Source organism: Lygodium microphyllum, chromosome 18 (genome assembly GCF_053477565.2).
Source record: "Lygodium microphyllum isolate KBCC chromosome 18, Lygodium_microphyllum_v1.1.10, whole genome shotgun sequence".
NCBI lineage: Eukaryota > Viridiplantae > Streptophyta > Polypodiopsida > Schizaeales > Lygodiaceae > Lygodium > Lygodium microphyllum.
This window is the reverse complement of record NC_141152.1, coordinates 80,141,902-80,165,763: the sequence shown is the minus strand read 5'-3', so window position 1 is coordinate 80,165,763 and position 23,862 is coordinate 80,141,902. Positions and strand designations below refer to the sequence as shown.

At 48.0% G+C, this 23,862-nt stretch overlaps 1 protein-coding gene across 1 annotated transcript in view; it reads left to right on the top strand.

Moving 5' to 3' along the window:
• Positions 1–23,627, top strand: part of LOC148021066 (methylthioribose kinase-like) — a 99,522-nt gene extending 75,895 nt beyond the window's left edge. Inside the window, exons 5-6 of the mRNA XM_087698922.1 lie at positions 12,667–12,881; positions 22,663–23,627. Of these exons, the coding sequence (XP_087555048.1) occupies positions 12,667–12,881; positions 22,663–22,828 (381 nt within the window). The 3' untranslated portion in view covers positions 22,829–23,627. The remainder of the gene's footprint in view (positions 1–12,666; positions 12,882–22,662) is intronic.
• The last annotated feature ends 235 nt before the right edge of the window (positions 23,628–23,862 follow it).

Sequence of the window (23,862 nt, the reverse complement as noted above, 5' to 3'; positions counted from 1 at the left end):
TCACGAGCCCTGCTCCTGCGTGTGCCAGTTCGTGACCAGCGCCGCCCTGTCTGCGAGAAGCTCCACCTGACGCGCCTCCTGTACTTGCAGACGCCGTCGCCACCTAACGCGCCTCCTGACGCCGCCCTGTCACGTCCTTGCCAGCTGACGCCCTGTCCCGCCATCTGACGCCCTGTCCCGCCACTGGTACCCTGTCCCGCCACCTGTCTCCTGACACGCCACCAGTGCCCTGACGTGCCGCCTGTCTCCTGACGCGCCATCCTGTACCCTGTACCTGTGCGTCAGTCCGACTGTACCCAGCAGTCATTACCTCGGGAATCGTGCCCGTCGTCAACATGCAGAGGTAACATTCTGCACTTTTCTTTTACACAGGAGTTCGTGCAACAGGTTCAGGTTCAGCATTGGGAAACGTGCTGAACAGCAGGTTCAGTTTTCAGCATTGGGAAACGTGCTGTGTCAGTCTGTGACACATTGAATGCACATTTTGGGGCTTTTGTAACAGACATTTGTGACAGAAATTTTGGGCAGAAAATTTTGGGACTTTTGATGTTTTAGTGCTGCTGAGCACTAATTGCACCTTGGGAAGCGTGCATCAGTGACAGCTTTTTTTTGACAGAGTACCCTTTGCACATTAATTGCAGACTTGTGTTTGCTGCAATTTCTGGAAATTTGCAGATTTCCAGCCCGTACTGCATTGACATTGCTCTATTGCCTTTTGGGAAATAATGGCAAATCAGGGAGGAGATGTATTCACCTATGTGTCCAAGGAAGACCGATTGGATGGGAACAATTATTCCCTTTGGTCTTTCATGATAAAGAATGTATTAGTGGCCAAAAATTTGTGGGATTATGTCAGTGGAGAGGAAGCACGACCGGGAGTTGTGGCTCCCGCTACTCCTCCTCCAGGAGGACGTGCAAGAGGGCAACCTCAGCCCCCTCCACCTCAGCCCGCTCAGCCACTTCCCCCAAGAACTGCAGCTCGGAAAGCTTGGGATACACGGGATGCACAGGCTATGTCGCTGATTGCATTGGCAGTTCAGCGTTCTATCATTCCTCATATTCGTTCAGCAGCTTCTTCACAAGAAGCTTGGTTGACATTGGAGCAGATGTTTGCAAGAAAGAATGAGACTCGCATCTCTTTCTTGAAGAAAGAGCTAGAGACTCTAAAGATGAATGAGGGTGATTCTATGCAGGATCATCTCAACAAAATTCAGGACTTGCGGGAGCAACTCATGAATGTGGATGAGTACTACTCAGATGCGCAGCTGATTTCTACGACATTGAATTCACTACCTCCCTCTTACTTGGCTTTTCATACTGCCTTGAACCTCACTATGAGGATTTCGAAAGAGCCCATCACTTTCATTCAGCTTGTCAGTTTGCTTCTAGAGGAGGAGCAAACTAGACGGAACAGTGGTGTGGATGGTATAGCCTCTGAGCAGGCTTTTATGTCAAGGCAGAAGGGTAAAAACAGCCAAGGGAAAAATGCTTCGCAGAGTTCTGGTAGTAGTAACACTTCACAGACAAGTCAGAAACAGGGGGGCACGCAAGCCAAGAAAGGAAAATGCCATTACTGCAAGAAGCCTGGCCACTATATCACTGAGTGCAGGAAGCGCATCGCCAAAGAGAAGAAGGAGTCAGGGATGTCTGTTTCTGCAGCTCCTTCCACTGCTAGCGAGTCCGCGTCCTTTGTTGCAGCCAGGGACTATTGTTTTTACACTTGCAGTTATGATGTCTCTTGGGCTGATAGAGCATTTAGCTCTACAGAAGATGCTGACACTTGGTTCTTTGACAGTGGTGCTTCACGGCATATCACATCTCGTAGAGATTTGTTTGCTTCTCTTGGTGCACCTCCCGTTGGGAAGTCTGTTCAATGTGCTAATAATGCATCATACCCTGTTCGTGGTATTGGGGAGATTCAGCTTACAGCCATTGATGGCTCTATTCTCCGCCTACAGGATGCTTTTTATGTGCCTGGCATTAAGAAGAATCTGCTTTCCATTTCTTCTATGGCACGTTGTGGTTTGCAGGTCACCTTTGATGATGACCGTTGCATGGTCTGTGACAAGGAACACATGACATTGGTCTTGACAGGTTCTCTGTGTCATGGGTTATATGAGTTGGATGCTCTTTCGGTAGATCAGTCTGCATATTTGACATCCACTCTTACTCCTGCTATGTTAGAGGCAGAGTTATGGCATGCTCGTTTGGGGCATGTAAACTATGGCAGCTTGATGCTATTACAGCGTACTCAGATGTTGGATGGATTACCTCTCTTGGAGAGACCTCCTGAGCATTTATGCGAGGGTTGCATTTTGGGGAAAATGCATCGTTTCTCTTTTCCCCGTGATGTTGCTTTTAGAGCAACAGCCAGATTGCAGCTTGTGCATTCGGATGTTTGTGGGCCCATGCAGACACAGTCATTGGGTGGTTGTTACTATTTTGTAACATTTATTGATGACTTTACACGTTTTTGCTGGGTCTACTGCTTGAAAAAGAAGTCAGAAGTGTATGATGCATTTTTGGCTTTCAGTGCACTTGTGGAAACTCAGTCTGGTTGCAAGATTAAGACTCTCCGTTCGGAGCGAGGGGGGGAATACATGTCCTCTATGCTGAATTCTTATTTGCAGCAGAAGGGCATTATCCATCAGTACACTACTGCATATACTCCACAGCAGAATGGGGTAGCAGAGAGGAAAAATCGGTCACTCATGGAGATGGCCAGATGTATGCTGAAGGCAAAGAGTTTGCCTCATAGTTTTTGGATGGAAGCCGTCATGTGCGCTTGCCACATTTTGAACAGATGCCCTACCAAGGCCTTGAAAACCGTCACACCTTTTGAGGCTTGGCACAGCCGCAAACCTTCTGTTGGCCACTTCCGTACTTTTGGGTGTCTTGCATATGCCCATATTCCACAGGTACTTCGAAAGAAGTTGGACAACAAGGCTGTAAAATGCATCTTTATGGGATATAGCAGCGAAAGCAAAGGCTACAGACTCTATGATCCCGTGACCAAGAAGGTTTTTGTCAGCAGGGATGTTGTATTTGATGAAAAATCAGAATTATCCTTGGCTGGTTTTGATACATATCAGGCTGCCCGTGATGTCTTTGAAGGGCTGCTGCCCATCACATTTGGTGATTCAGCTGGTACTTCAGCAAATGAACCTAATGTTCAGCCAGCTGCTCCTATGGAACATGCAGTAAATCAGCACATTGCTGAAACTGAAATTCAGCAGGAACTTGTACACAGTCAGGAAGCAAGACAGGTGCCTAGATGGTACACGCAGACTATGAGAGATAGTCATTTGGAAACACCCTTGGCTGGTCGTACTCGAAGGCAAACTCGACTGCATGATTCAGCACATTCCATGGAGTTTGTTATGGCAGCATGTACTCATGATAATGAGGAGCCTGAATGTTTTGAGGATGCACGACATAGTGTGCATTGGATGGCAGCCATGCAAGCTGAATTGGATTCTATTCATAAGAATCATACTTGGGATTTGGTGTCTTTGCCAGTTGGCAAGCGTGCCATTGGTACGAAATGGGTCTACAAATTGAAAAGGAATGCAGATGGATCCATAGATAAGTATAAGGCACGGCTGGTAGCTAAAGGCTACGCACAGAAAAAGGGCATTGACTATGAGGAGACCTTTGCTCCTACCTCCCGTATGACGACCATTCGGTCTATGATTGCCTTGGCTGCACATTTTGGTTGGAAAGTGCATCAGCTGGATATAAAGACTGCATTCTTACATGGGGAACTTCAGGAAGAAGTGTATGTACAGCAGCCCATTGGTTTTGCAGTTGAAGGCTCAGAAAATTTAGTATGCAAGCTGAAAAAAGCTCTATATGGTTTGAAACAAGCTCCACGAGCTTGGTACGCAAAGATAGATGCTTTCTTGCTTAGTCAGGGGTTTGTAAACAGCCCATCTGAGTCTACCCTTTATGTACATAAAGAGGGGGGATCCATGCTGATTTTGTGTCTATATGTAGATGACCTTTTGCTCACTGGAACACATGCTGATCAGATTTCAGCATTCAAAAATAATTTACAGCAAACTTTTGACATGTCTGACTTGGGTATTTTGCACTATTACTTGGGCATCCAGTTTGTACATGATGCTAGAGGCATTGGATTATGTCAGTCAAGGTACATTGGGCAACTTCTTGAGAAGTTTGGCTTACAGGATTGCAAGCCAGTTTGTACACCCATGGAACCTGGGCTCAAACTGTCATTACATGATGACAGTGATTTGTTTGATATCCATACTTATGCTCCAGCAGTGGGATGTCTCATCTATCTATGCCACACTCGGCCAGACATACAGTTTGCCGTTTCAGTTTTGAGCAGGTACATGCATCAGCCTCGTATGTCGCATTGGCAAGCTGTGAAGCGTGTGTTTCGTTACTTGCAGGGTACTAGAGCTCTTGGATTGCTTTATGCCAAGGGGGGACCACTGCAGTTACATGCTTACAGTGACTCTGATTGGGCTGGTGATTTTGATACTCGTCACTCCACTAGTGGCAATTGTTTCTTTCTTGGCTCGTCATGCATTTCTTGGCTTAGCAAGAAACAATCCACTGTTGCCACATCGTCATGTGAAGCTGAGTACAAGGCAGCCTTTACTACTGCAGTTGAGTGCGTATGGCTTAGACGCTTACTTGCTGATTTGGATGTATCTGTTACGGAGCCTACTCCTTTATATACTGACAGTCAGAGTGCCATTGCAGTGGCACGGAACCCTGTGTTTCATGCTCGCACGAAACACATAGAGATTCACTACCACTTTGTCAGAGAGAGGCTACATGCAGGTGATATCAGCCTTGTCTACTGTCCTACCACCAGCAATGTGGCAGACATCTTCACCAAAGCTCTTCCACGAGACAAATTTGAAGCATTTCGCGATGCTTTGAATTTGACGCCCTTTGGTGGCGGATGATCCTTGTACACTTGATCACTCTTCACTCCAGGGGGGTTTGTTGGGTATCTCACACGCCTTACTTACGCCTACGCTCATATGGGAGTGTGCGGGTGATCACTAGGACACTGGGGCACTTTTTACTCTCGGTAGGAGAGGTTTTTTCCCCCAGATTATGTGTACTATTTTGTATGTGCTTGTGGTGCACACTTACGGGCACTTACTGTGTTCGGGTGTGAACAGCCCCTTATAACCCTAAGGTATAAGGGTTATCATTTGTACTTTCAGCTAACACTCTATTCAGTACTATTGCATTGGGTATCGTGCTCAACTCTGTCTCTCACTCTCACACTGTCTACTGCACTTCAGCTGCACCTCGATCCTCTCCCATCTGACAGTAGGGGCATAGACATTGAGGACTCTAATACACAAGTCCCCAATATCCAATCTGATCCATAGAGCCCTTCCTGCCACTATCGTCCCCCATGATCTCGTACACAGGCGGTGAGACTCGGGTCAATAGAGGTGCATACGCCTCCACTTCGGTCGTGGGCACCTATTGCGTGCTCCCAGTAAGTATGCGAGCTGCCCGGAAGTACCTTCCCAACCTACTAGGCTTGGGTGGGGTTGAGCTTGTGCTCCTGCAGAAGCAAGATGTCTATCAGTCCAGCAAGGGCCGGCTGCAACTCCTGCCGAACAATCAACTTTCTGGAACCACGTGCCCCACTGTAGTGGAGAGTGTTTACATTCCACGATGCAAGGTGTAGGCTCATGGGGAAACCTGTGACTGACTAAACATGCATATGTTCGGTGTGGAGGTTGCTGATGAGGAGGAGAAACTATGGGGCATGCAAGTACCCTTTGCCACAGGTCTAGACGGTGAACTCCAATCCTCCATGGTGGCCCTCGGCTCGACCATAGGGGTGATAGATGCTCCAGGTGGTACTATCAATGCATTTATCAGCCATGCTGAGAGTCGTGACTTTGTACATTGCTAGAAGCGGGCCGCTTGTGCCAGGGGCAACTCAATCACATCCTGCGGAGCTCTCCACTGTGGAGGGGCTCGAAAGATGATGCTCAAGTGTGGGACCTCGGCACGAGCCCACCAGTTAATGTCTATCATGTAGCCAGGCCACTACTGTGCAAACAGTGCTAGTCCTTCTCCCATCCACTGGGAGATGTGGTCCTCCACTTGACTCTTCAAACCCTCCTCTATCTCTGTCGTCGTCGAATCCCCTGAGTGAGAGGACTGAAAGAAGAAAGCGTGGTTTGGTCCATCTGGTGGTGCTAGTATATGGACCTTGCCCCTACTGGACTTACGAACCACGAAGATCCCCATCTCTAGAGGTAGTGGGAACTCTCCGCGCTCCACGACTCTGAGGTAGGACCATCGGCCACTACGGAAGAACTCGTGTGGCAATAGCTATGCTTGCCTTGGGAAAGTGTGACAGGCGGCAGGGGCAGATGAGCTGGTGGCTGTGTGGGAGGGGGAGAACTGTTGGTGCGAGGAGGATGTGGGCTTGAGTGGCTCATCACCTCTTGTGGGAGGAGGGGGGTGGGTCTAGGGGGGATCACTTGAACCGAGGGCAGATCAAGGCGGGGGGGGGGGGGGGGGGTGTGCGGCAGGGAAGGTGGTGGGGGGGAAGAAGACAGAGGGATGGTGGAAGGGTCGGAGGTGCGTGGTGCGTGTGGGGAGGGGGACTGGTGGCCTTGATAGGGGGGGTTGTGGGCCTAGGTCAGTGGGGGGAGCCATGGGAGGTTGGGGGGGGGGGGGGGGGAGCGGGTCTGTGTGGGGGCTCTGGGATCTCAAGTGTGGTAGCTTGTGGCGCAGGTGGTGGATGTAGTGGGGTGCGGTCCTGCCGGGTGGGGTGGGTGGGGGGGCTGCGGAGTGCTATGTCGAGGGGGAGTCGCTTGCTCTCCTCCCTTCTGTCGAGGTTGCGTTGGAGGCGCTGGCTACGGCCCACCTTGCCGTCTCCCTCTTTGTCGTCTCTAAACCCATGTGAAGCCGTCACCGTCCACTTGCGAGCCTATCGGCGAAGCCGCCTTGGCTCTGAAGCGCGTATAGTCTGCTGCCTGATGCCCTAAGTCATGGCAGCATAGGCACTGCCCTGGTTGCCTGGTTACAGTGACCTGCTGCCTAAAGGAGTGACCTCTTGCTTCAATCTCCAAAAACTTGGGTATGCTCTTTGTGTCTTTCACGGCCACTCGTACCTAGGGGACTCCTAGAGCTGTCATTGCATCCGCGAAGGAGGCATGAAGAACTGTGCCGAAGAGGCGCCCAAAGTCCTCCACTAACTGGCGGTACTCTACAGCCAGTTCGGGGAAAAGTAAAGTGACTAGGTGTCTGAGAAATCTGTTGTGGAGCTGAAATGATTCCACTGTGAAGCTGCTGTACCAAGGAACCATGTGAATGACTCCCTTCGTGGAGGCATAGGGCGATCTCTCCACTAACTCACGAGTTGCGTCCGTAGAGGTGAGACGAACCATGAATATCCCTCGGTCCATGAGGACTGCCTTCACGATCTGCACTATGCCTATGCGCAGCATAGAATGAAGCCAATCTCGAAGCTGGGCCCTGAAGGCGGGGGGTGGGGGTGGGTGGTGGTGCGCGGCAGGGAAGGTGGTGGGGGGGAAGAAGACAGAGGGATGGTGGAAGGGTCGGAGGTGCGTGGTGCGTGTGGGGAGGGGGACTGGTGGCCTTGATAGGGGGGGTTGTGGGCCTAGGTCAGTGGGGGGAGCCATGGGAGGTTGGGGGGGGGGGGGGAGCGGGTCTGTGTGGGGGCTCTGGGATCTCAAGTGTGGTAGCTTGTGGCGCAGGTGGTGGATGTAGTGGGGTGCGGTCCTGCCGGGTGGGGTGGGTGGGGGGGCTGCGGAGTGCTATGTCGAGGGGGAGTCGCTTGCTCTCCTCCCTTCTGTCGAGGTTGCGTTGGAGGCGTTGGCTACGGCCCACCTTGCCGTCTCCCTCTTTGTTGTCTCTAAACCCATGTGAAGCCGTCACCGTCCACTTGCGAGCCTATAGGCGAAGCCGCCTTGGCTCTGAAGCGCGTATAGTCTGCTGCCTGATGCCCTAAGTCATGGCAGCATAGGCACTGCCCTGGTTGCCTGGTTATAGTGACCTGCTGCCTAAAGGAGTGACCTCTTGCTTCAATCTCCAAAAACTTGGGTATGCTCTTTGTGTCTTTCACGGCCACTTGTACCTAGGGGACTCCTAGAGCTGTCATTGCATCCGCGAAGGAGGCATGAAGAACTGTGCCGAAGAGCCGCCCAAAGTCCTCCACTAACTGGCGGTACTCTACAGCCAGTTCGGGGAAAAGTAAAGTGACTAGGTGTCTGAGAAATCTGTTGTGGAGCTGAAATGATTCCACTGTGAAGCTGCTGTACCAAGGAACCATGTGAATGACTCCCTTCGTGGAGGCATAGGGCGATCTCTCCACTAACTCACGAGTTGCGTCCGTAGAGGTGAGACGAACCATGAATATCCCTCGGTCCATGAGGACTGCCTTCACAATCTGCACTATGCCTATGCGCAGCATAGAATGAAGCCAATCTCGAAGCTGGGCCCTGGATGGAGAGTGTCCTATTACCTTACGGAAAATCGTTGTTTCTTTAAGCTCCAGCTCTGTGGTGCGGACGGCCAAGAGCTATTCCTTAGAGGACAACGTGCAAGGTGTTTGATTGGGGGGCACTCGCAGAATGCACCAGCATCTGACCAGGGGGGGTACTTGGGTGGAGGGTTTGTTTTTTTTTTGGGGGGCGGGGGGTTGCGTAGAGCGGGGGGGTTGGGTGGTGCCATGTCGTGGTGGGAGGGGGTTGGGTGGAGCAGGGTATGAGCCGTGTTGTCGTGGAGTGGGGTTTTTTGGGGAGGGGGATGCCGCAGTTCGGTGGAGTGCGGGGTGTGCTATGTCATGGGGGGGGGGGGGGGGATGTGCTATGTCGTGGGGAGGGTTGAGCGGAGTTTTTTTAAGTGAGGTGGGATGGGATGGATTAGTGGGGTTGTTTTGGGGGGGGGGGGGGTGCCATATCGTGGACGGGCGAGGTGGGGTGGGGTGGGGTGGGGTGAGGTGAGGTGGGGGGTGGGGGGTTTAGGATGTAGCGGGGTTTTTCTGGGGGGGGGGGGGGGATGAGGTGGGGTGGGTTGAGCGGGGTTCTTGAGGTGAGATGAGGTTGGTTGGGGGGTTTCTTGAGAGGGGGCGGAAGTGCCGTGTCGTAGGGCAATTTTTGTGTGGAGCGGACATTTTTGAAGAGGGAGGGTGTGCCATGTTGTGGGGAGGGGGGGCGGGGGTTTGGGTGGAGCGGGATTTTTTGAGGGGGGGAGATGTGCCGTGTCGTGGGGATGGGGATGGGTGGAGCGAGGTTTTTTGAGGGGGGGTGTGCCATGTTGTGGGGGGGTGGGGCAAGGTCAGTGGAGCGCGGTTTTTTGAAGGGGGGGGGGGGGGGGGATGGGGTGGGTGGAGCGGGGAAAGGGGGGGGGGGTTTGGGGGGAGCGGGGTTTTTTGAGAGGGGGTGTGCTATGTTGTGGAGGGGTGGGTGGAGTGGGGTTTTTTGAGGGGGGGGATGTGCCGTGTCTTGGGGGGAGGTGTGGCATGTCGTAGGGGGAGAAGCGATGGGGTGGGTGGAGTGGGGGGCATGCCATATCATGGGGGGGGAGGGGGGTTATGGCGGCGGAGTGAGGTTTTTTGAAGGGGGGGAGGAGGGACGTGCCATGTCCGGGGGGGGGGGGGGGGGATGTGCCGTATCGTGGGGGGGGGGGGGTGAGGTGGGGTGGGTGAAACGGGGTTTTTTGAGGGGGAGGGGTGTGCCACATCGTGGGGGGGTTGGGTGGAGCGGGGTTTGTGGGTTTTGGGGGGGGGGATGGGGTGGGTGGAGCGGGGGGTGTGCCATGTCCTGGGGGGAGATGTGTCGTGTCGTGGGAGGGGGGGTTGGGTGGAGCGGGGTTTTTTTAGGGGGGGATGTGCCGTGTCGTGGGAGGGGGGGTTGGGTGGAGCAGGTTTTTTTGACGTGGGGGTGTGCCATGTCGTGTGGGGGCTGTGCCATGACATAACATGACCCCCCGTCCGAAACACAGCACGACATGACACAATGCGACATGCCCCCCTCCCCCTTTCCCCAACATAACATGACCCCCCCCTTTCAAACACGACACGACACGACGCCCCCCCTTTCCCCTTTTCCCAACAAAACTTGACACCCCCCTCCAACACGACGCGACATAACATGACACCCCCCCCCAACGCAGCATGACACGACATGATGTGCCCCCTCCCCCTTTCTCCAACGTAACATGACCCCCCCTTCCAAACACATCATGACATGACACGACACGACGCGACACGCCCCCTTCCCCCTTTTCCCAACATAACATGACACCCCCCTCCAACACAACACGGCACGATGTGACCCCCTCCCCCTTTCCCCAACATAACATGACATCCTCAGCTCTCGTAAGCTCGCCCCTTTCCCCAACATAACATGACATCCACCCAAGTACCCCCCCCCCCGGCCAAGACTGGCAACCCCCACGACCGGGGGGAGCTTACGAGAGCTAGCGGGAAAGGGTGGGCGCAGCGCGCCTGCTGTATAGCGATGGAAGGCGAATGCTGAGGGGGCGAATGTTGAGGATGGCGAGGGGGGGACCTAGGTGAGAGCGAGGGAAGCGTTGGGTGGGCGCGCGATGGCGCCGGAGGCGTGATGCGGGGCAGTGTTCGTGACGCGACCGGCAAGAGCTTCAGGTCTACTAAAGCAATCCCCACAAGCACCATTGACCTAAATAATCAAAATTAGGCCCTTCTGGATAAGCTTGTGGCGAGAGGGCTCACTCTTGTCCAAGAATTAGTGCAGGGGTGTCGGCACCATCTTGGTTTTCACCTTCATTGGGAACCCCTTGATAGTTTGGCAAGACTCCTCAAGTTGTCACAATCTACTCACATCTTAAATGGGCAAGTGAGAGAGATCAGTGGTGGGTGGCAGTTAGATGTGTACTTTTATGTCTAGTGAATGGCATTGGGAGATGAGCCCTACCATATTTATTAGAAGTATGGAGGTTCAATGATTGGCATGTGGAGGATGTTGGTGAAACTGACACTAGGGCTTGACTTTCTATAGCCTAGAGATTGATGCAACTTTCCCACCAAAGTGGCTATGGACGCTTTGTAGGATACTCGCATCACCACGGTCTTTTCGGTGGCATTGTTCTTTCCCCAAAGGAAAAGTTAAAAAGGACACCAACCCCTCTCCTTGATGCATGTTCTTCATTGTACAAGAGGATGGCCAAGTTATCTTAGAGAGCAACAAGGATGACCTTCTCAATATTAAGATTTACCTTGGAGGAGGATCCTTTTGGTCCATTGTAGAGAAAAAGCCTACATGATTGGCCCGACATTGTCGAGTAGGAGCTTCATTTAGGACAGATTTGGGGGCCCATACCTTGGATACACGTGATTGGGAGCCTTGCAAGTGGCAATGACCATAGTCCTAGATCTTACAATCTTTTGTGAGCTTTTTCTTGTACATAATAAGGACTAGTATACACATCTTAATGTTGGTCAATGACAAGTGGAGGTCCACGTGGAGTACAATCTCACAAATCCCTGTAGACATGTTTTTCACAAAGCCTTTAGGATAACTAGTGACTAGGGTGGGTGTTCTCATGGTTTTTCGTCCATAGTGTGCTGGCTATGGGGTAGTGGTTGGCCTACTACAAAAGGATTGGTTGCCAAATATGTCCCAACAAATGCTTGCAGGTTTGAACTTGGGTAGCATCACTTAGGGCTTTTGTGTTGTTAGCTCCTTAGTTTATCAGCTTAGTTGTCACTTATCCTAGAGGCACATGCACATGACACCATGTTCGTCAATGAGGATGGGTCTTGTGACATGGTCAAAGTAGAGGCACTCCCTACAAGGGAGCTTCCCATGGTTGCTATGAGCTTTTTTTAGTGGTGACCACACCTTGATGTTTTTTTTTGGGTTCCATTATTCACGTGTTGCAAGGATGATGCTATCAAATATTACTAGGTGATTCACATCATTGCTAGGAGCTCAGCTGTCACTCTGTCTATGGTATCTATAGCCCTCTTGCCTTAGCTTCTTTTGTCCATCCTACAAAGATCACCCAAGAAGCTTTTATTGACTCAATGCAAAGGAGCTTTGTTGTTTTGCAAAGTCCTTTCACTTAAGCATGCTGATGAGCCCTGTGAACTGTTGATATTTTGAATCCTAAGTGTTTAATTGTGAAGGAACCTTGTAGAAGAAGCCATATGAGAAAGTTTGTGGAAGCAGCTGCCATGTTAATTAAAGCTTTTAGGAGGAAGAAGTTATTACAATGGAAACTTTTATCTTGTAGTAGAACCTCGTATAAGATTAAATGCTGCTTTCTTTTTTATTGGTATTAATGGAAATTTCTAACAAAAATCAGAATTTTGCTTTTCTAAAAAGCGAAAAATGGTGGAGCTTCAATGGAAAAATTATGTGTAATGTAATGAAATAATTGTCATACGAAAAAAGAAGAAGACGTCTATGCTTGTGTTTATGCACACCTTGCATCCTGTGTGTCGGCATGTGTAGGGATGGACAGACTGATCGAGGACAGTAGGAATAAATGTGTAAACTCTAGGTTGGCATTGACACGTAATGTGCAAGAATGGAAAATCATTAAATAAATCATGAAATGCTGTGATATTTTACAAACTCTTGATTTAAGGATTGGAGTCAGACAATGGAGATGCTAACTTATGGCCTTCATCACTAGGAGTACAAAAGCTGGGTACTGGCCACTGTAGCAGAGACGTGGAGTAACTTTGAGAACAAGTTTCTCTCTCTTTGGACAGCAAGCTGGGGTAGCCCAGGAGATGCATACCCGTACGAAGTTTACAAGAGTCCTATGGAGAAAGTTTCAGCACAGAAGAAGTATATGAAGGAGCTATTGGAAGACTCGCTTGGTTTTGCTGCAGCAAAGATGATACGGCAAGTGATTGATGCTTTTTATCTATGAATGGAGAAGCATGTGTTTTTGGCTGATGAGTGAATTTCGCCTTCCAAGTAATAGACAATTCTATTATGCTGATCGTTCTTCATGAAGTATGGGTTTGTTTGAAACAAAAATCTAGAGAAAGCAACCAAATGAAAACACGAGTTATTTCATGCTCAATCCAATATAAATTATGAGTCTAGTTGTCGAATTTGAATTTTGCATGGATATTCAGTTGAATACGTGAACATTGATAAATGTTAGTTCTATGAATAGATGAACATTGATAAATGTTATTTCTAGCTGGCAGTTTCAATCTATTGAGAGATTGTCAAAACATTTGTAGACGTCAAAACACAGGTCATGCAATTTGGTGAGAGCTTGTCTATAGAGTCTTGTAGAGTAAGCTTTGTGAATGTAATATCCAATGGTAGGTTCTACCAACAATGCGTTGACATTATCTAATGGTAGAACCTACCAACACATTGTTGGTTCTACCAACAATGTGTTGGCAATATTGAAGGCATGGTATTTGATACGCTACAATGTTTTTTTGGTCATGTCATTGGTGCCATCTAAACTCCCTTTTTAAGAGTTACCAGGTTATGTAGTTCACCCTTTCTATTCAATGTAATTTTGCTGAGGTTGTTACTAGAGCTCTAGAGGTAGTGTTGGCTATACTACATGGGACCGACATGCTAGCTAGATGCGGCATGCCACACCCACCACCCCACCCCACGCCACCCCCAAAATCACCCCTCGTAAAGGCCAATTGTATTACCAGACATACAAAATACAAGGAGACAATTTGACAGTAGTTACAAATGAACTGTATGGCTGACAAGGGGACCAATGAGACCGCAGTATGCTCAGAAAGCAAAAAGCCCTGTGAAGAATATCTGCTAGCTGAAAGATGTCAAACTGCCAATGAAGAACACCTCTTAGACGAGCAATGTAACTGCACACTCCAGAAGTATATATGAAAAATGAATGCATTCTGGGCTCATTCTGGGTAGGCCAGATATGGGAACAACCCCAGTAACTCAGAAAATGAAAGATCCAGCCACACCTTCATATGTGGCTGGATGGAGTCTGTCAATTTTGGCTTTCCAAGAATCCAGTCCCTTGGACTCATGGAGGGCCAAACGATATGGCGCTAGATAGCAAGTAGGAGAGACCAAGCCTTTCTCAGCACTGGGCAAGAAAGAAATTGATAGTGAGGCAAGAAAGAAATTGATAGTGAGGGCTTTCTTCACTTGTCGTTGCCGTGATGCTATGTGGACACAATGCGAAAAAGCATGGAATGCATCATCATCTAACTTCTTATTAATCAAGAGAGTCAATGTGATCTGAGTCATTAGTATTAGTGTGAGTTGCATGGATTATCCAAAAATACTAGATTTTTGGATAATTGCAGCCTTTTTTTGATATTATTTATTGTAAAAAATCTGAAAAAGCTAAAAATGCTTCTAGATTAGGACGGCATGCAAAAAGCAAGTTACTTTTTCAACCAATTATGGGTTTTTCATAAAAAAGACAGATGGATGAAATTGCGCGCGTCGCGATCGCTGTAAACAAGCTGAAAACTGCAGTTTGAACTGAAAGAAGAAGGAGTGATTTGGGAGATCCGTGACCAGGAGTAATCTTGGAGATCCATGAATAGGTGTTCGAGGGTTTTACCCCCCTTTCGGAGCCAACGGAGCCATCAGAATTGGGTTCCGAGCAACAGAGAAGGAGCTGTAATTTTGATGCACGTTTTGTTCTATGAAGAGACTCCAGAAGATTTAATGCTTGAAGATTGCTTCTGAGTAGTGCAAGGATTCTAGGTTCTTTTAATACATATTGATTCAGTTCATTGTGCTTTGTCTTTGTCGTGTTTATCTCTTGTCTATTCTCTTTCTTCTCTTCCATCTCTTATCTCTACTTCCTTTTACCTCTGATCCCTGGTGGATTCAACCTTTCGACAAAAATCCCTCCGACATTGGTAAACCCGACGTGAAAGGTCGTCAGAAGAAGAAAAGACAAGATGGGAGAACCTTCGAATACAATCTTCAGTGATGTTTTGCAACAGTTGGTGCAAAATATGAGCTCTCAAATTATGTAGATAGGTAAGGGGGACCACGTGCGAGCTTGGCAAGCATTTTGATACTCATCTCGTTGTATGGAGATGATGTGGTATTGATCGCAAACTCTCTTGAGAGCTTGTAGAGATATAAGGATGCATGGCAAGCATTTTGCATGGATAGGGGATTGACAATGAATGTTCCAAAGATGAAGGTAATGGTGTTTAATACTACATAAACTTGGGTAACTTGAATGGGGCATCATTTTACTCTTGGAGGTGATACACAGCAATGCACGGGATCTCGAATGGACATCAACTTGCTACGTGGGGCAAAGGCTTCACAACTTAGCATCATCTTTCAAACCCCTCCTCAATGGATGCTACCGAAGGATATGATCGGGTAGCCACTTGCCCAAAGCCGCCCAATTCTATCATATGAGAGAGTCTGGTCTCTTAGCCTTGCTCATCAATACCTTGGTTGTGCAATTGAAAGCATCTATTACCCCCCTCATATGCTAGAGGTCTATCATGGGGGAATGGAGTTTACCCTCTAGACCGGTGGTAAAGGAGATGTGCAAGCCCCATAGTTTCTCCCCCTCAACTTCCCCCACGCCGAACAGGAGCATGTTTTGCAACTACTAGCCTTATCCATGAGTTTCCACCTTGCATCCTAGAACGTGAAGAGTCTCCACTATAGTGGGGCATGTGGTCCTAGGAAGTTGATTGTCAGGCAAGAGCTATAGCTAGCCCTTGACAGACCCATTGATATCTTCATTCTTCAGGAGCATAAGCTTTTCCCCACCCAGGCCAATAGGGTGGGGAATGTACTCCCAGGGAGATCACACCCCCTATTGGGAGCACTCTATTAGTGCCTCCGGCAAGAGTGGAGGATTTTGCACTTCTATTGGTCCGATTTTTGTTGGCATGTTGTGGGACCATATGACGATTGTGGCAAGAAGGGTGTTACGGGTAAGGTTCGATGTGGGGGAGTCTTGTCTTGGGGTCCTTAACATCTATACTTCTTTGGAGATTCATGCATGCACCAACTTCTAGATGGAGATTGCAGCAAGTCTCCCCATGGTTGACCCTTGGATTGTTGGAGGTTTCCAAGGCATAGCAGAGGAGCACAAGGCATGGGAGATTTTCCCTCTTGTTGTGGGCGCACGAGAGCTTGGAGCCTTGGAGGGACCCCACCTTCCAAAGGCGAGACGGTTCGTTAGAGTTTTCGTGGGGTTATAGGTGGCTGGGTAGAGGTTCACACATGCGCCAGGAGGTTCACGCACACACTAGCTTCTGGATGGAGGTTTCAACAAGTCTCCCCACAGTTGACTCCTGGATTGTTGGAGGTTTCCAAGGCATAGCAAAGGATGAGGAGGCATGGGAGATTTTCCTTCTTGCAGTGAGTGAACAAGGTGCTATAAGGGTCCCCACCTTCCACAAGCAAGACAGTTCACTGGAGTTTTCCTGGTGTTACAGGTGGTTGGGTGGCAATGGACAGGTTTTATGTTAGGGAGTCTGCATGCTCCAAAGGAGGGAAGGTTGGGCAGTTGGCTGGGACCACCCTCTCGGATCATTGTCCAGTGCTACTCATGCTGGATGCTCCTACTTCTGCACCAGACACACGCTCCTGTTGTATTCCATTTTCGACCTATGGACTGGAGGAGGTAGATTGAGCAACTCAGCACCAAGGATTGGGCAGGGGGTGACCAGATTGCAGAGGAGGTGGTAGAGGTTCTAGGGGAGTTGAGCAGGATTTGCCAGGAGGCAGTCCTTCAGGCTCAGCAGTAGTGCTAGGAGTAGGAGAGGGCACTTCGAAGAGACTTAGCAGTCATCCAGAGATTGTTCCAGGAGGCACCTGCAGATCCCACCTTGCACCCGCACGAGCTTAGGGCATTGGCAGCCCTCGGGGGACCACAGGATAAGTGCTAAGAGTCCTCGTTCTGCACCTCAACAGCATTCTAGGCATGGAAGGGAGACATGATATGCAGAGAGTTCTTCCAGGCGCATGAGCCATGTACTGCGGGAGACCAAATCTGAAACTTTCATGACCAGCATGGGAGGGTATGCTCTTGCTCGAAGGTGATGGAGCTCATTGTGGTCTTCTACAGACAGCTTCTTCAGCAGGAGGCAGTATCAAACAGGATGCTCTGATGTAGACAGCAAGTGTGGGAGTGCATCATGCCCCTTGTGACCAAGGTGATTGGACAGGCAGCCCGTGAGCCATTCACGGTGAAGGAACTAGCTGAGGCATTGCACACACAAGATGGGCAAAAATGCCCCAGAGAGGATGGGCTGTCTAAAGCCTTCTTCATCACTTTTTGGGAGGGGATAAATCTCCTCCCCAAAGGGGCAGGCTGCTTGGAGCTCTGCCAATGGCAGCCAATCACCTTGTTGCCAGTAGCCTATAAGGCCTTGGCCAAGATAATTGGCAATAGGCTTCGCCCCATTCTCCCAGACATCATCCATGACACAGAGACATGTTTCATCCAGGATAAGAGCATCCTAGACAACATCTTTGCCTTCTTTGAGGCCATTGAGTGAGCTCAACATAGCAGCCACCAGAGGATAACAGTGCTTCTATTGGATTTCGAGAAGGCCTATGATAGGGTCAACTAGGACTTTTTGGAAGGTACTATGTCATGATTGCGCTTCCCCCAAGAGTGGATCAGAGGTGTCTCTGCTCTGTACAGGTCAGACACCAGCAAGGTACTCATAGGAGGCGGGAGAGGGGAGGAGTTTCGTTTGGAGAGTTTGGCTCAACAAGGCTGCCCTCTAGCCCCCTACCTCTTCCTAGTCTTTGCAAAGGTGATGTCCTACTTTCTCTGCTCGAAGGTGAGCGGTGTGCATGGCCTAAAGCTTCTAGTGAGAGAGGAGACAAAGCTGGTGGACTCTCGAGTATGCAAATGACATGGCCCTTTGTGTGGAGGACGATGAGGTGATGCTAGAGAGGGTGAGATTGGCACTAGAGGTATTCTACACAGTTACAGGGGCGAGAATCAACTGGCAAAAGTCAATTGGGTTTCTCACAGGTCCAGAGTCTAGCACTAAGTTGGGTATCCACTTGGGCTTCAAATGGGTGAGTAGGGGACAAACCGTCCGTTATCTTGGTTTCTAGGTGAGCCTCAACATTATTACCCCAACCCAACAATTCCTCAGAGTACTTGACTCCATCAGAAAGAAGTTTACCCAATGGAGCACAACGTGCCTCTCCTTAGTGGGTAGGGCCCTAGTGGTCAACCAAGTCCTCATAGCAATAACCTAGTACATAGCCTCCTGCTAGTGTTTCTCCTCGTTCTATGTGGCTCAGCTTCGCCACCTCACATGTAATTTTCTTTGGGCTGGTCCTGATGTGTCTAGGGACTCCTAGGCCAAGGTGGCATGGGCTACTATTATTGAGCATTGCTATAAGGGGGGTTGGGGATCATGATTCGTCAACCCAAAGTATAAGAGTTGGACCCTCTTGGGCAAGCTGGTGATTCGTGGGCTCACTCTAGGGGGCAAACATGGACGCTTCTTCTACAGGAGGGCCTTTATAATTACAAAACACGGCTGGTGGTTCGTGGACTCATGCCAAGGGGCAAACATGGAAGCTCCTTCTACAAGAGGGCCTTCACAAGTACAGAACACGGCTCCGCGGGGAATGGGAGACCATCCTTGAGATGGATCTCCATGACAACACAAATCATCCCACCTAGATCTTTCTTCTTACATAGTGTGCTAGGAGTGTAGTAGGGCTTGCGTAAGGCTCTAATTTAGAGGTCTCTAGTTTCTTAGGAGGTGGTAGACTGCTAGATGGTGCTCTTGTTGTTATACAAGTAAGCTCATACAAAAAAGTCTAGTTGTAGCTAGTCTAGGTATACCATTGGGCTGTAGTTTAGTTAGATGAAAATGAAAGACTTAAGTAGTGGAAAAGGAGATAGTTTTAGGCTAGTCTAAACAAGGGATAGACAAGATGCTAACAAAGGTGATTGGAAGAGTGAGAGAGAGTATAGGAGAGAGAAAGAGAGAAAAAAAATGAATTTGTTGTTTGTATAGGTCGTTACTACACTTATCAGCATGAGTTGTCAATTGATAGATGAGGAGATACACTTCATGGCGATCTTATAGCAAGCATTTGGCTACTAGCATGGAGTTGAGATCAGGAGGAAGATTGAGGCAACGATCTCTCAAGACTGGTTGGACCCCGCCCCTCCTCCTCCCCAAATAAGAACATTTAGGAGCTGGTGTTGCGTGGTGGGGTGTAGGCGGCTAGGTTCTCACTAGCATGTATCCCTTTATAGGTTGCAGGTACAGCGGGCACCTTGGAGTGAGTTTCGGAAATGGCGCTTATGGATTTGGGAGAGTCAGCCCAATTGCGGATGCCAAGAAGCCCCAGCGTGTCTTGGCTGACACAACATGGATTGGAAGGCACATCTTGATGCAGGAAGACATGGATTGGGCACCCTCGCACAATAGGCACCGGGCGGAACACAACATTACTAAGGCTTTTTGACGAACCTGGCAACACTTGTCAAATAGCTGGAGGCCACGAAGGGTGTCTTATGTCCTATGGCTAGTGGCACATGGAGGCTTGGCAATTGGGAGTTGCCTGGTTCAAATGTAGCAGGATGGAGTTTGCAACCATTGTTCAATGTAGTGCTTGGAAACCCCAAAGCATCGCCTATGGTCTTGTGCGACACCTCTGGTCTATTTAAGGTGGAGAGCAGCATGTTGCATTCTTCATTGTGCGACACCTAGCTCTTGGGTTTTGTTTCCTGTGGAGCTATTTGCTGCCAAGCTATTTGCCAAGGCTGCCAACTACTACTATATGAGGCAAAGATGCATGATATCATTCTTCTTATCGAGGCAAGTGCCTATGTTGTGGTCAACTTGGACTATCCATCCGTAGGTATTAGAGCTGATAGCTGAGTGGTCAAAGGTATAGGGAGATTATTGGGAACCTCATAGTTTGGCACATCTGGAAGGCACGTTGTTAGTTGGTTTTGAGTGGGGAGTGTTTGTCTACACGAGACTTTGGCAGAGCTTTGGACATGGATTATCCACCCACTCTGCAGCCGATGGGATCAGGTGTAGGGTGACTCTCAATGTTATGCCCTTGGACATCGAGATGGATGCTAGTAGCATTGGTCATAGTGGTCATGAAGTAACTTAGTGCGAATGCATTAAGAATGCTTCGGGGCTAGATACATCCCAAGGGTTGGCATCCCATACAACCAACCCACACCCTCCCAGTGTACAATGCATCGGTCAACATGCCAAAAGTCCAAGAGTGGTGATCACATGATGAATGTGTACAATGTTGAGATGTCGAGCACTACATGAGTTGGCATCTACTTTGTGCCTTGGTGATGTGGCATAATATTATTCACTAGTGTGTTAGGTGACCAACATGAGGATATGGTAGTGATTCTACAACTAGACTACACCCATGTAGTCCATCCTTGATTATGGCACATTCATTGTACCACCTCTTCTTTCACACACTTAGTGACTGCGCATACATATATTGTGGTACTTCCATATTAGTCTTTTATCATGTTGTAGACTTAGTTCTTTTGAGTGGAAGAAGAAGAAGAAGATTTTGGATGCTAGTAGCATTGGTCATAGTGGTCATGAAGTAACTTAGTGCGAATGCACTAAGGATGCTTCGAGGCTAGAGTAGCAAAGTCGTATTTATAGGACTCAAAGGCCCTACTGTATGAAAATAGATAAGAGGGAAGAGAGATGAAGCATCCAAGAGCACACACACACAAAAGAAATGGAGACTTGAGAACATAGAGAGAGAGGGCTAAAATCTTCTTCTTCTTCTTCCACTCAAGAATTAAGTCTACAACATGATAAAAGACTAATATGGAAGTACCACAATATATGTATGCGCAGTCACTCAGTGTGCAGCCTCTAGGCAAGAAGAGGTGGTACAATGAATGTGTCATAATCAAGGATGGACTACATGGGTATAGTCGAGTTGTAGAATCACTAGCATATCCTCATGTTGGTCACCTAACACGCTAGTGAATAATATTATGCCACATCACCAAGGCACAAAGTAGATGTCAACTCATGTAGAGCTCGACATCTCAACATTGTACATATTCATCGTGTGATCACCACTCTTGGACTTTTGGCACGTTGACCGACGCATTGTACACTGGGAGGGTGTGGGTTGGTTGTATGGGATGCCAACCCTTGGGATGTGGTCGCGGCCTAAAGTGTTGCTAGCTCCCAAGCTCGGGGGTGAGTCCATTTGGCTCTACAACTAGGAGGTGAGTTTGATGTCCAATCCCTTTTATGTGGAGTTTGGCTTGTTCGCACTTCATTGTAAAGTCTTCTGAGTATTATAACTAGCCCCTTTTTTCTTGCAAACAAAATGCATGATACTGATACTTTGGATCTTTGGGATTTCCAAATTGCTGGTCAGAGAGGTTGCATTCATCAAAGTGCACATTGTGATTATAGGACTATCTTCTTAGATCTATGCCTCAGTTTAGTCTGTATTTTGGCATGAGTACTGTGGACTATTCCTTGCGATGTATAATTGACACTCCATCTTCAATTACATGATGTCGACTTTGCATGGCATTGCTTTCTTGAGGGCATTCAACATGTCATAAGAGATTATGTCAAATATTATGTGGGCCTCATATTTAGTTCTTGCCCCTTGCAATGTGGTCAAAATCTGCAATCGACTCCTTTATGCCAATGTTCATGGAATTTTAATGGAAAACTAAGAGGCACAAGAAGGGTATAAGATTATTGGCTATGCAGAAGGTCTGGCTTGAATGTTTTGAATATTCATATTTATGTCTTTGATCATAAATTGGCCTTATTATAGAAGCTTGTGGAAGGACAGCGAGCTTGGACTGAAATGTTGGCTGCTTAGTGCATTGCTCCTCATACAAAAGCTTTCGAAAATCAGATTATTTTTGCAGAGGATTGGATTCTAGGGTACTTTCAAGGCTCCCTTGTGTCATATCTGTTTGCAAATGCCTTGCTTGCATCCTGGAAAGAAATTATTTCTTGCATAAAATGGATTGGCAGGTCTGATGCAATGGCCAATGCCCTTCCTCAGGAGAGCTTGCACTGAAGTATACTATTCAACACTCATTGGCTCTTGTTGAGCCCTGGAAGGCATAGTTTTGGCTATTAAAGGAAATTAGAAGGTAGTGTACTCACTTATGAGTGCAATGGTATGTCTTTCCCTGAAGCTCAGCATATCTATCATTTGAGGCATCATGATCGACCGTCGTGGACTATTCGTGATATGCTGCAGCCTGATTTATGGGCGCCTCCTCTGAAAATTGAAGATAGGCTGAAAGGTTGGAGCATTCCATACAATGATAAAGATTATCCTATTCATGGATTGAATGCTTGTTCCTACAACCTCCACCTTGGATTTCAGCACAAGGCACATGCAAATGCACTTTTGAATCATACAGCTTGCTTGCTCCATGTACCTGTCATAGGTGTGGAGCCTGTGTGTGTGTGTGTGTGTGTGTGTGTGTGTGTGTGTGTGTGTTCTATTTCATATTTAAGAATGTTCTGCAGGTAATCGATGAATGCTTTGTCCTTAATTATAATAATTTGAAAAACAATTTTTGATTTTCATTGCTGCCTGGACAAGAACTCTGCCTTGGGTCAACTAACTATTGTCATAGACATGAAGTATCAAGCCCAAAAGACGTGACTCATGTTTTGGCCTTCTATTTTCTCAGGAGAATAGTTGGGATAGCCCACGTCGAAGATTTTGAATCAATACAAGATCCTGACGTGCGTGCAGGATGTGAACGACGGGCCCTGAAGGCAGCCAAAACGATAATGAAGGAACGGCGATCGCTCTCATCAATTGGGGAAGTCATTGATTTGGTTAGGAGCTGTTAGCACTCGCAATATGGTACGACCGGCTCAATATGATTGCAAATCATCCACCCTCTCGGAAACTACATATCAATCCTCTTATCAAAATCATGAGCCCCATCGAGGCAAATTCCTAAGCACCTTTACCATCAAAATGTCAAGGCTGGGATATGGAGGTTGCAACCCATCAAAGGGCCTCGCTTTTAATGTAAGCAGGTTTGGATGAGACAAGTAGTATTATGTTCATCCATATCCGTTCATTAAGAATATGGAGTTTTACTATAGCCCTTGAAAAAGGAAATCTGGGTTGCCTGATAGATCATGTTTGATATAGAAATTTGAGGCTTGAAATTTCTGAAGAATACAAGATAAAGCAGTTTTCAAGCTTTGAAGTATGCAAGATAAAGTTGAAAAGTTTTGAAGCTTTGTAAGTATACAAGATAAAGTTGAAGTATTAAAGCAATTGCAATGTTTCAAGGGAATTAAACTATGGCACAAATGTAACTTACTCAATCATAGCCCAAAAGTACAACTAGGTGAAATCACCAAGATGAAGGTAGCTAGAAAGAAAGGCAAATGGGTAGCTTATCGAGGTGGTAATACCCTTCGCAGTAGAGTTTAGAAAGCCTTAGCACTAAGTTGCTTTTGGGTCAGTTATGTATTTAGCAACTCTTATAGTGTTACTTGGTTTTGTAAGAAAGGCAAATGGGTAGCTTATCGAGGTGGTAATACCCTTCGCAATAGAGTTTAGAAAGCCTTAGCACTAAGTTGCTTTTGGGTCAGTTATGTATTTAGCAACTCTTAAAGCTTTACTTGGTTTTGTTTTTGCGCCAATGGTACCTTGAGGTGGGTTCCTTTTTATGCCAATGGCAACTTGAAGTGGGTAGCAAAATTAAAACCTATTGTAAATCTCTTTGTCCTATTCACATTTGAGTCATCTAAAACAATGTTAACACACACACACACACACACACTCACTCTCTCTCTCTCTCTCTCTCTCTCTCTCTCTCTCTCTCTCTCAACACCTTGTACTACGTGGTATTGTTGAACATTGTTGA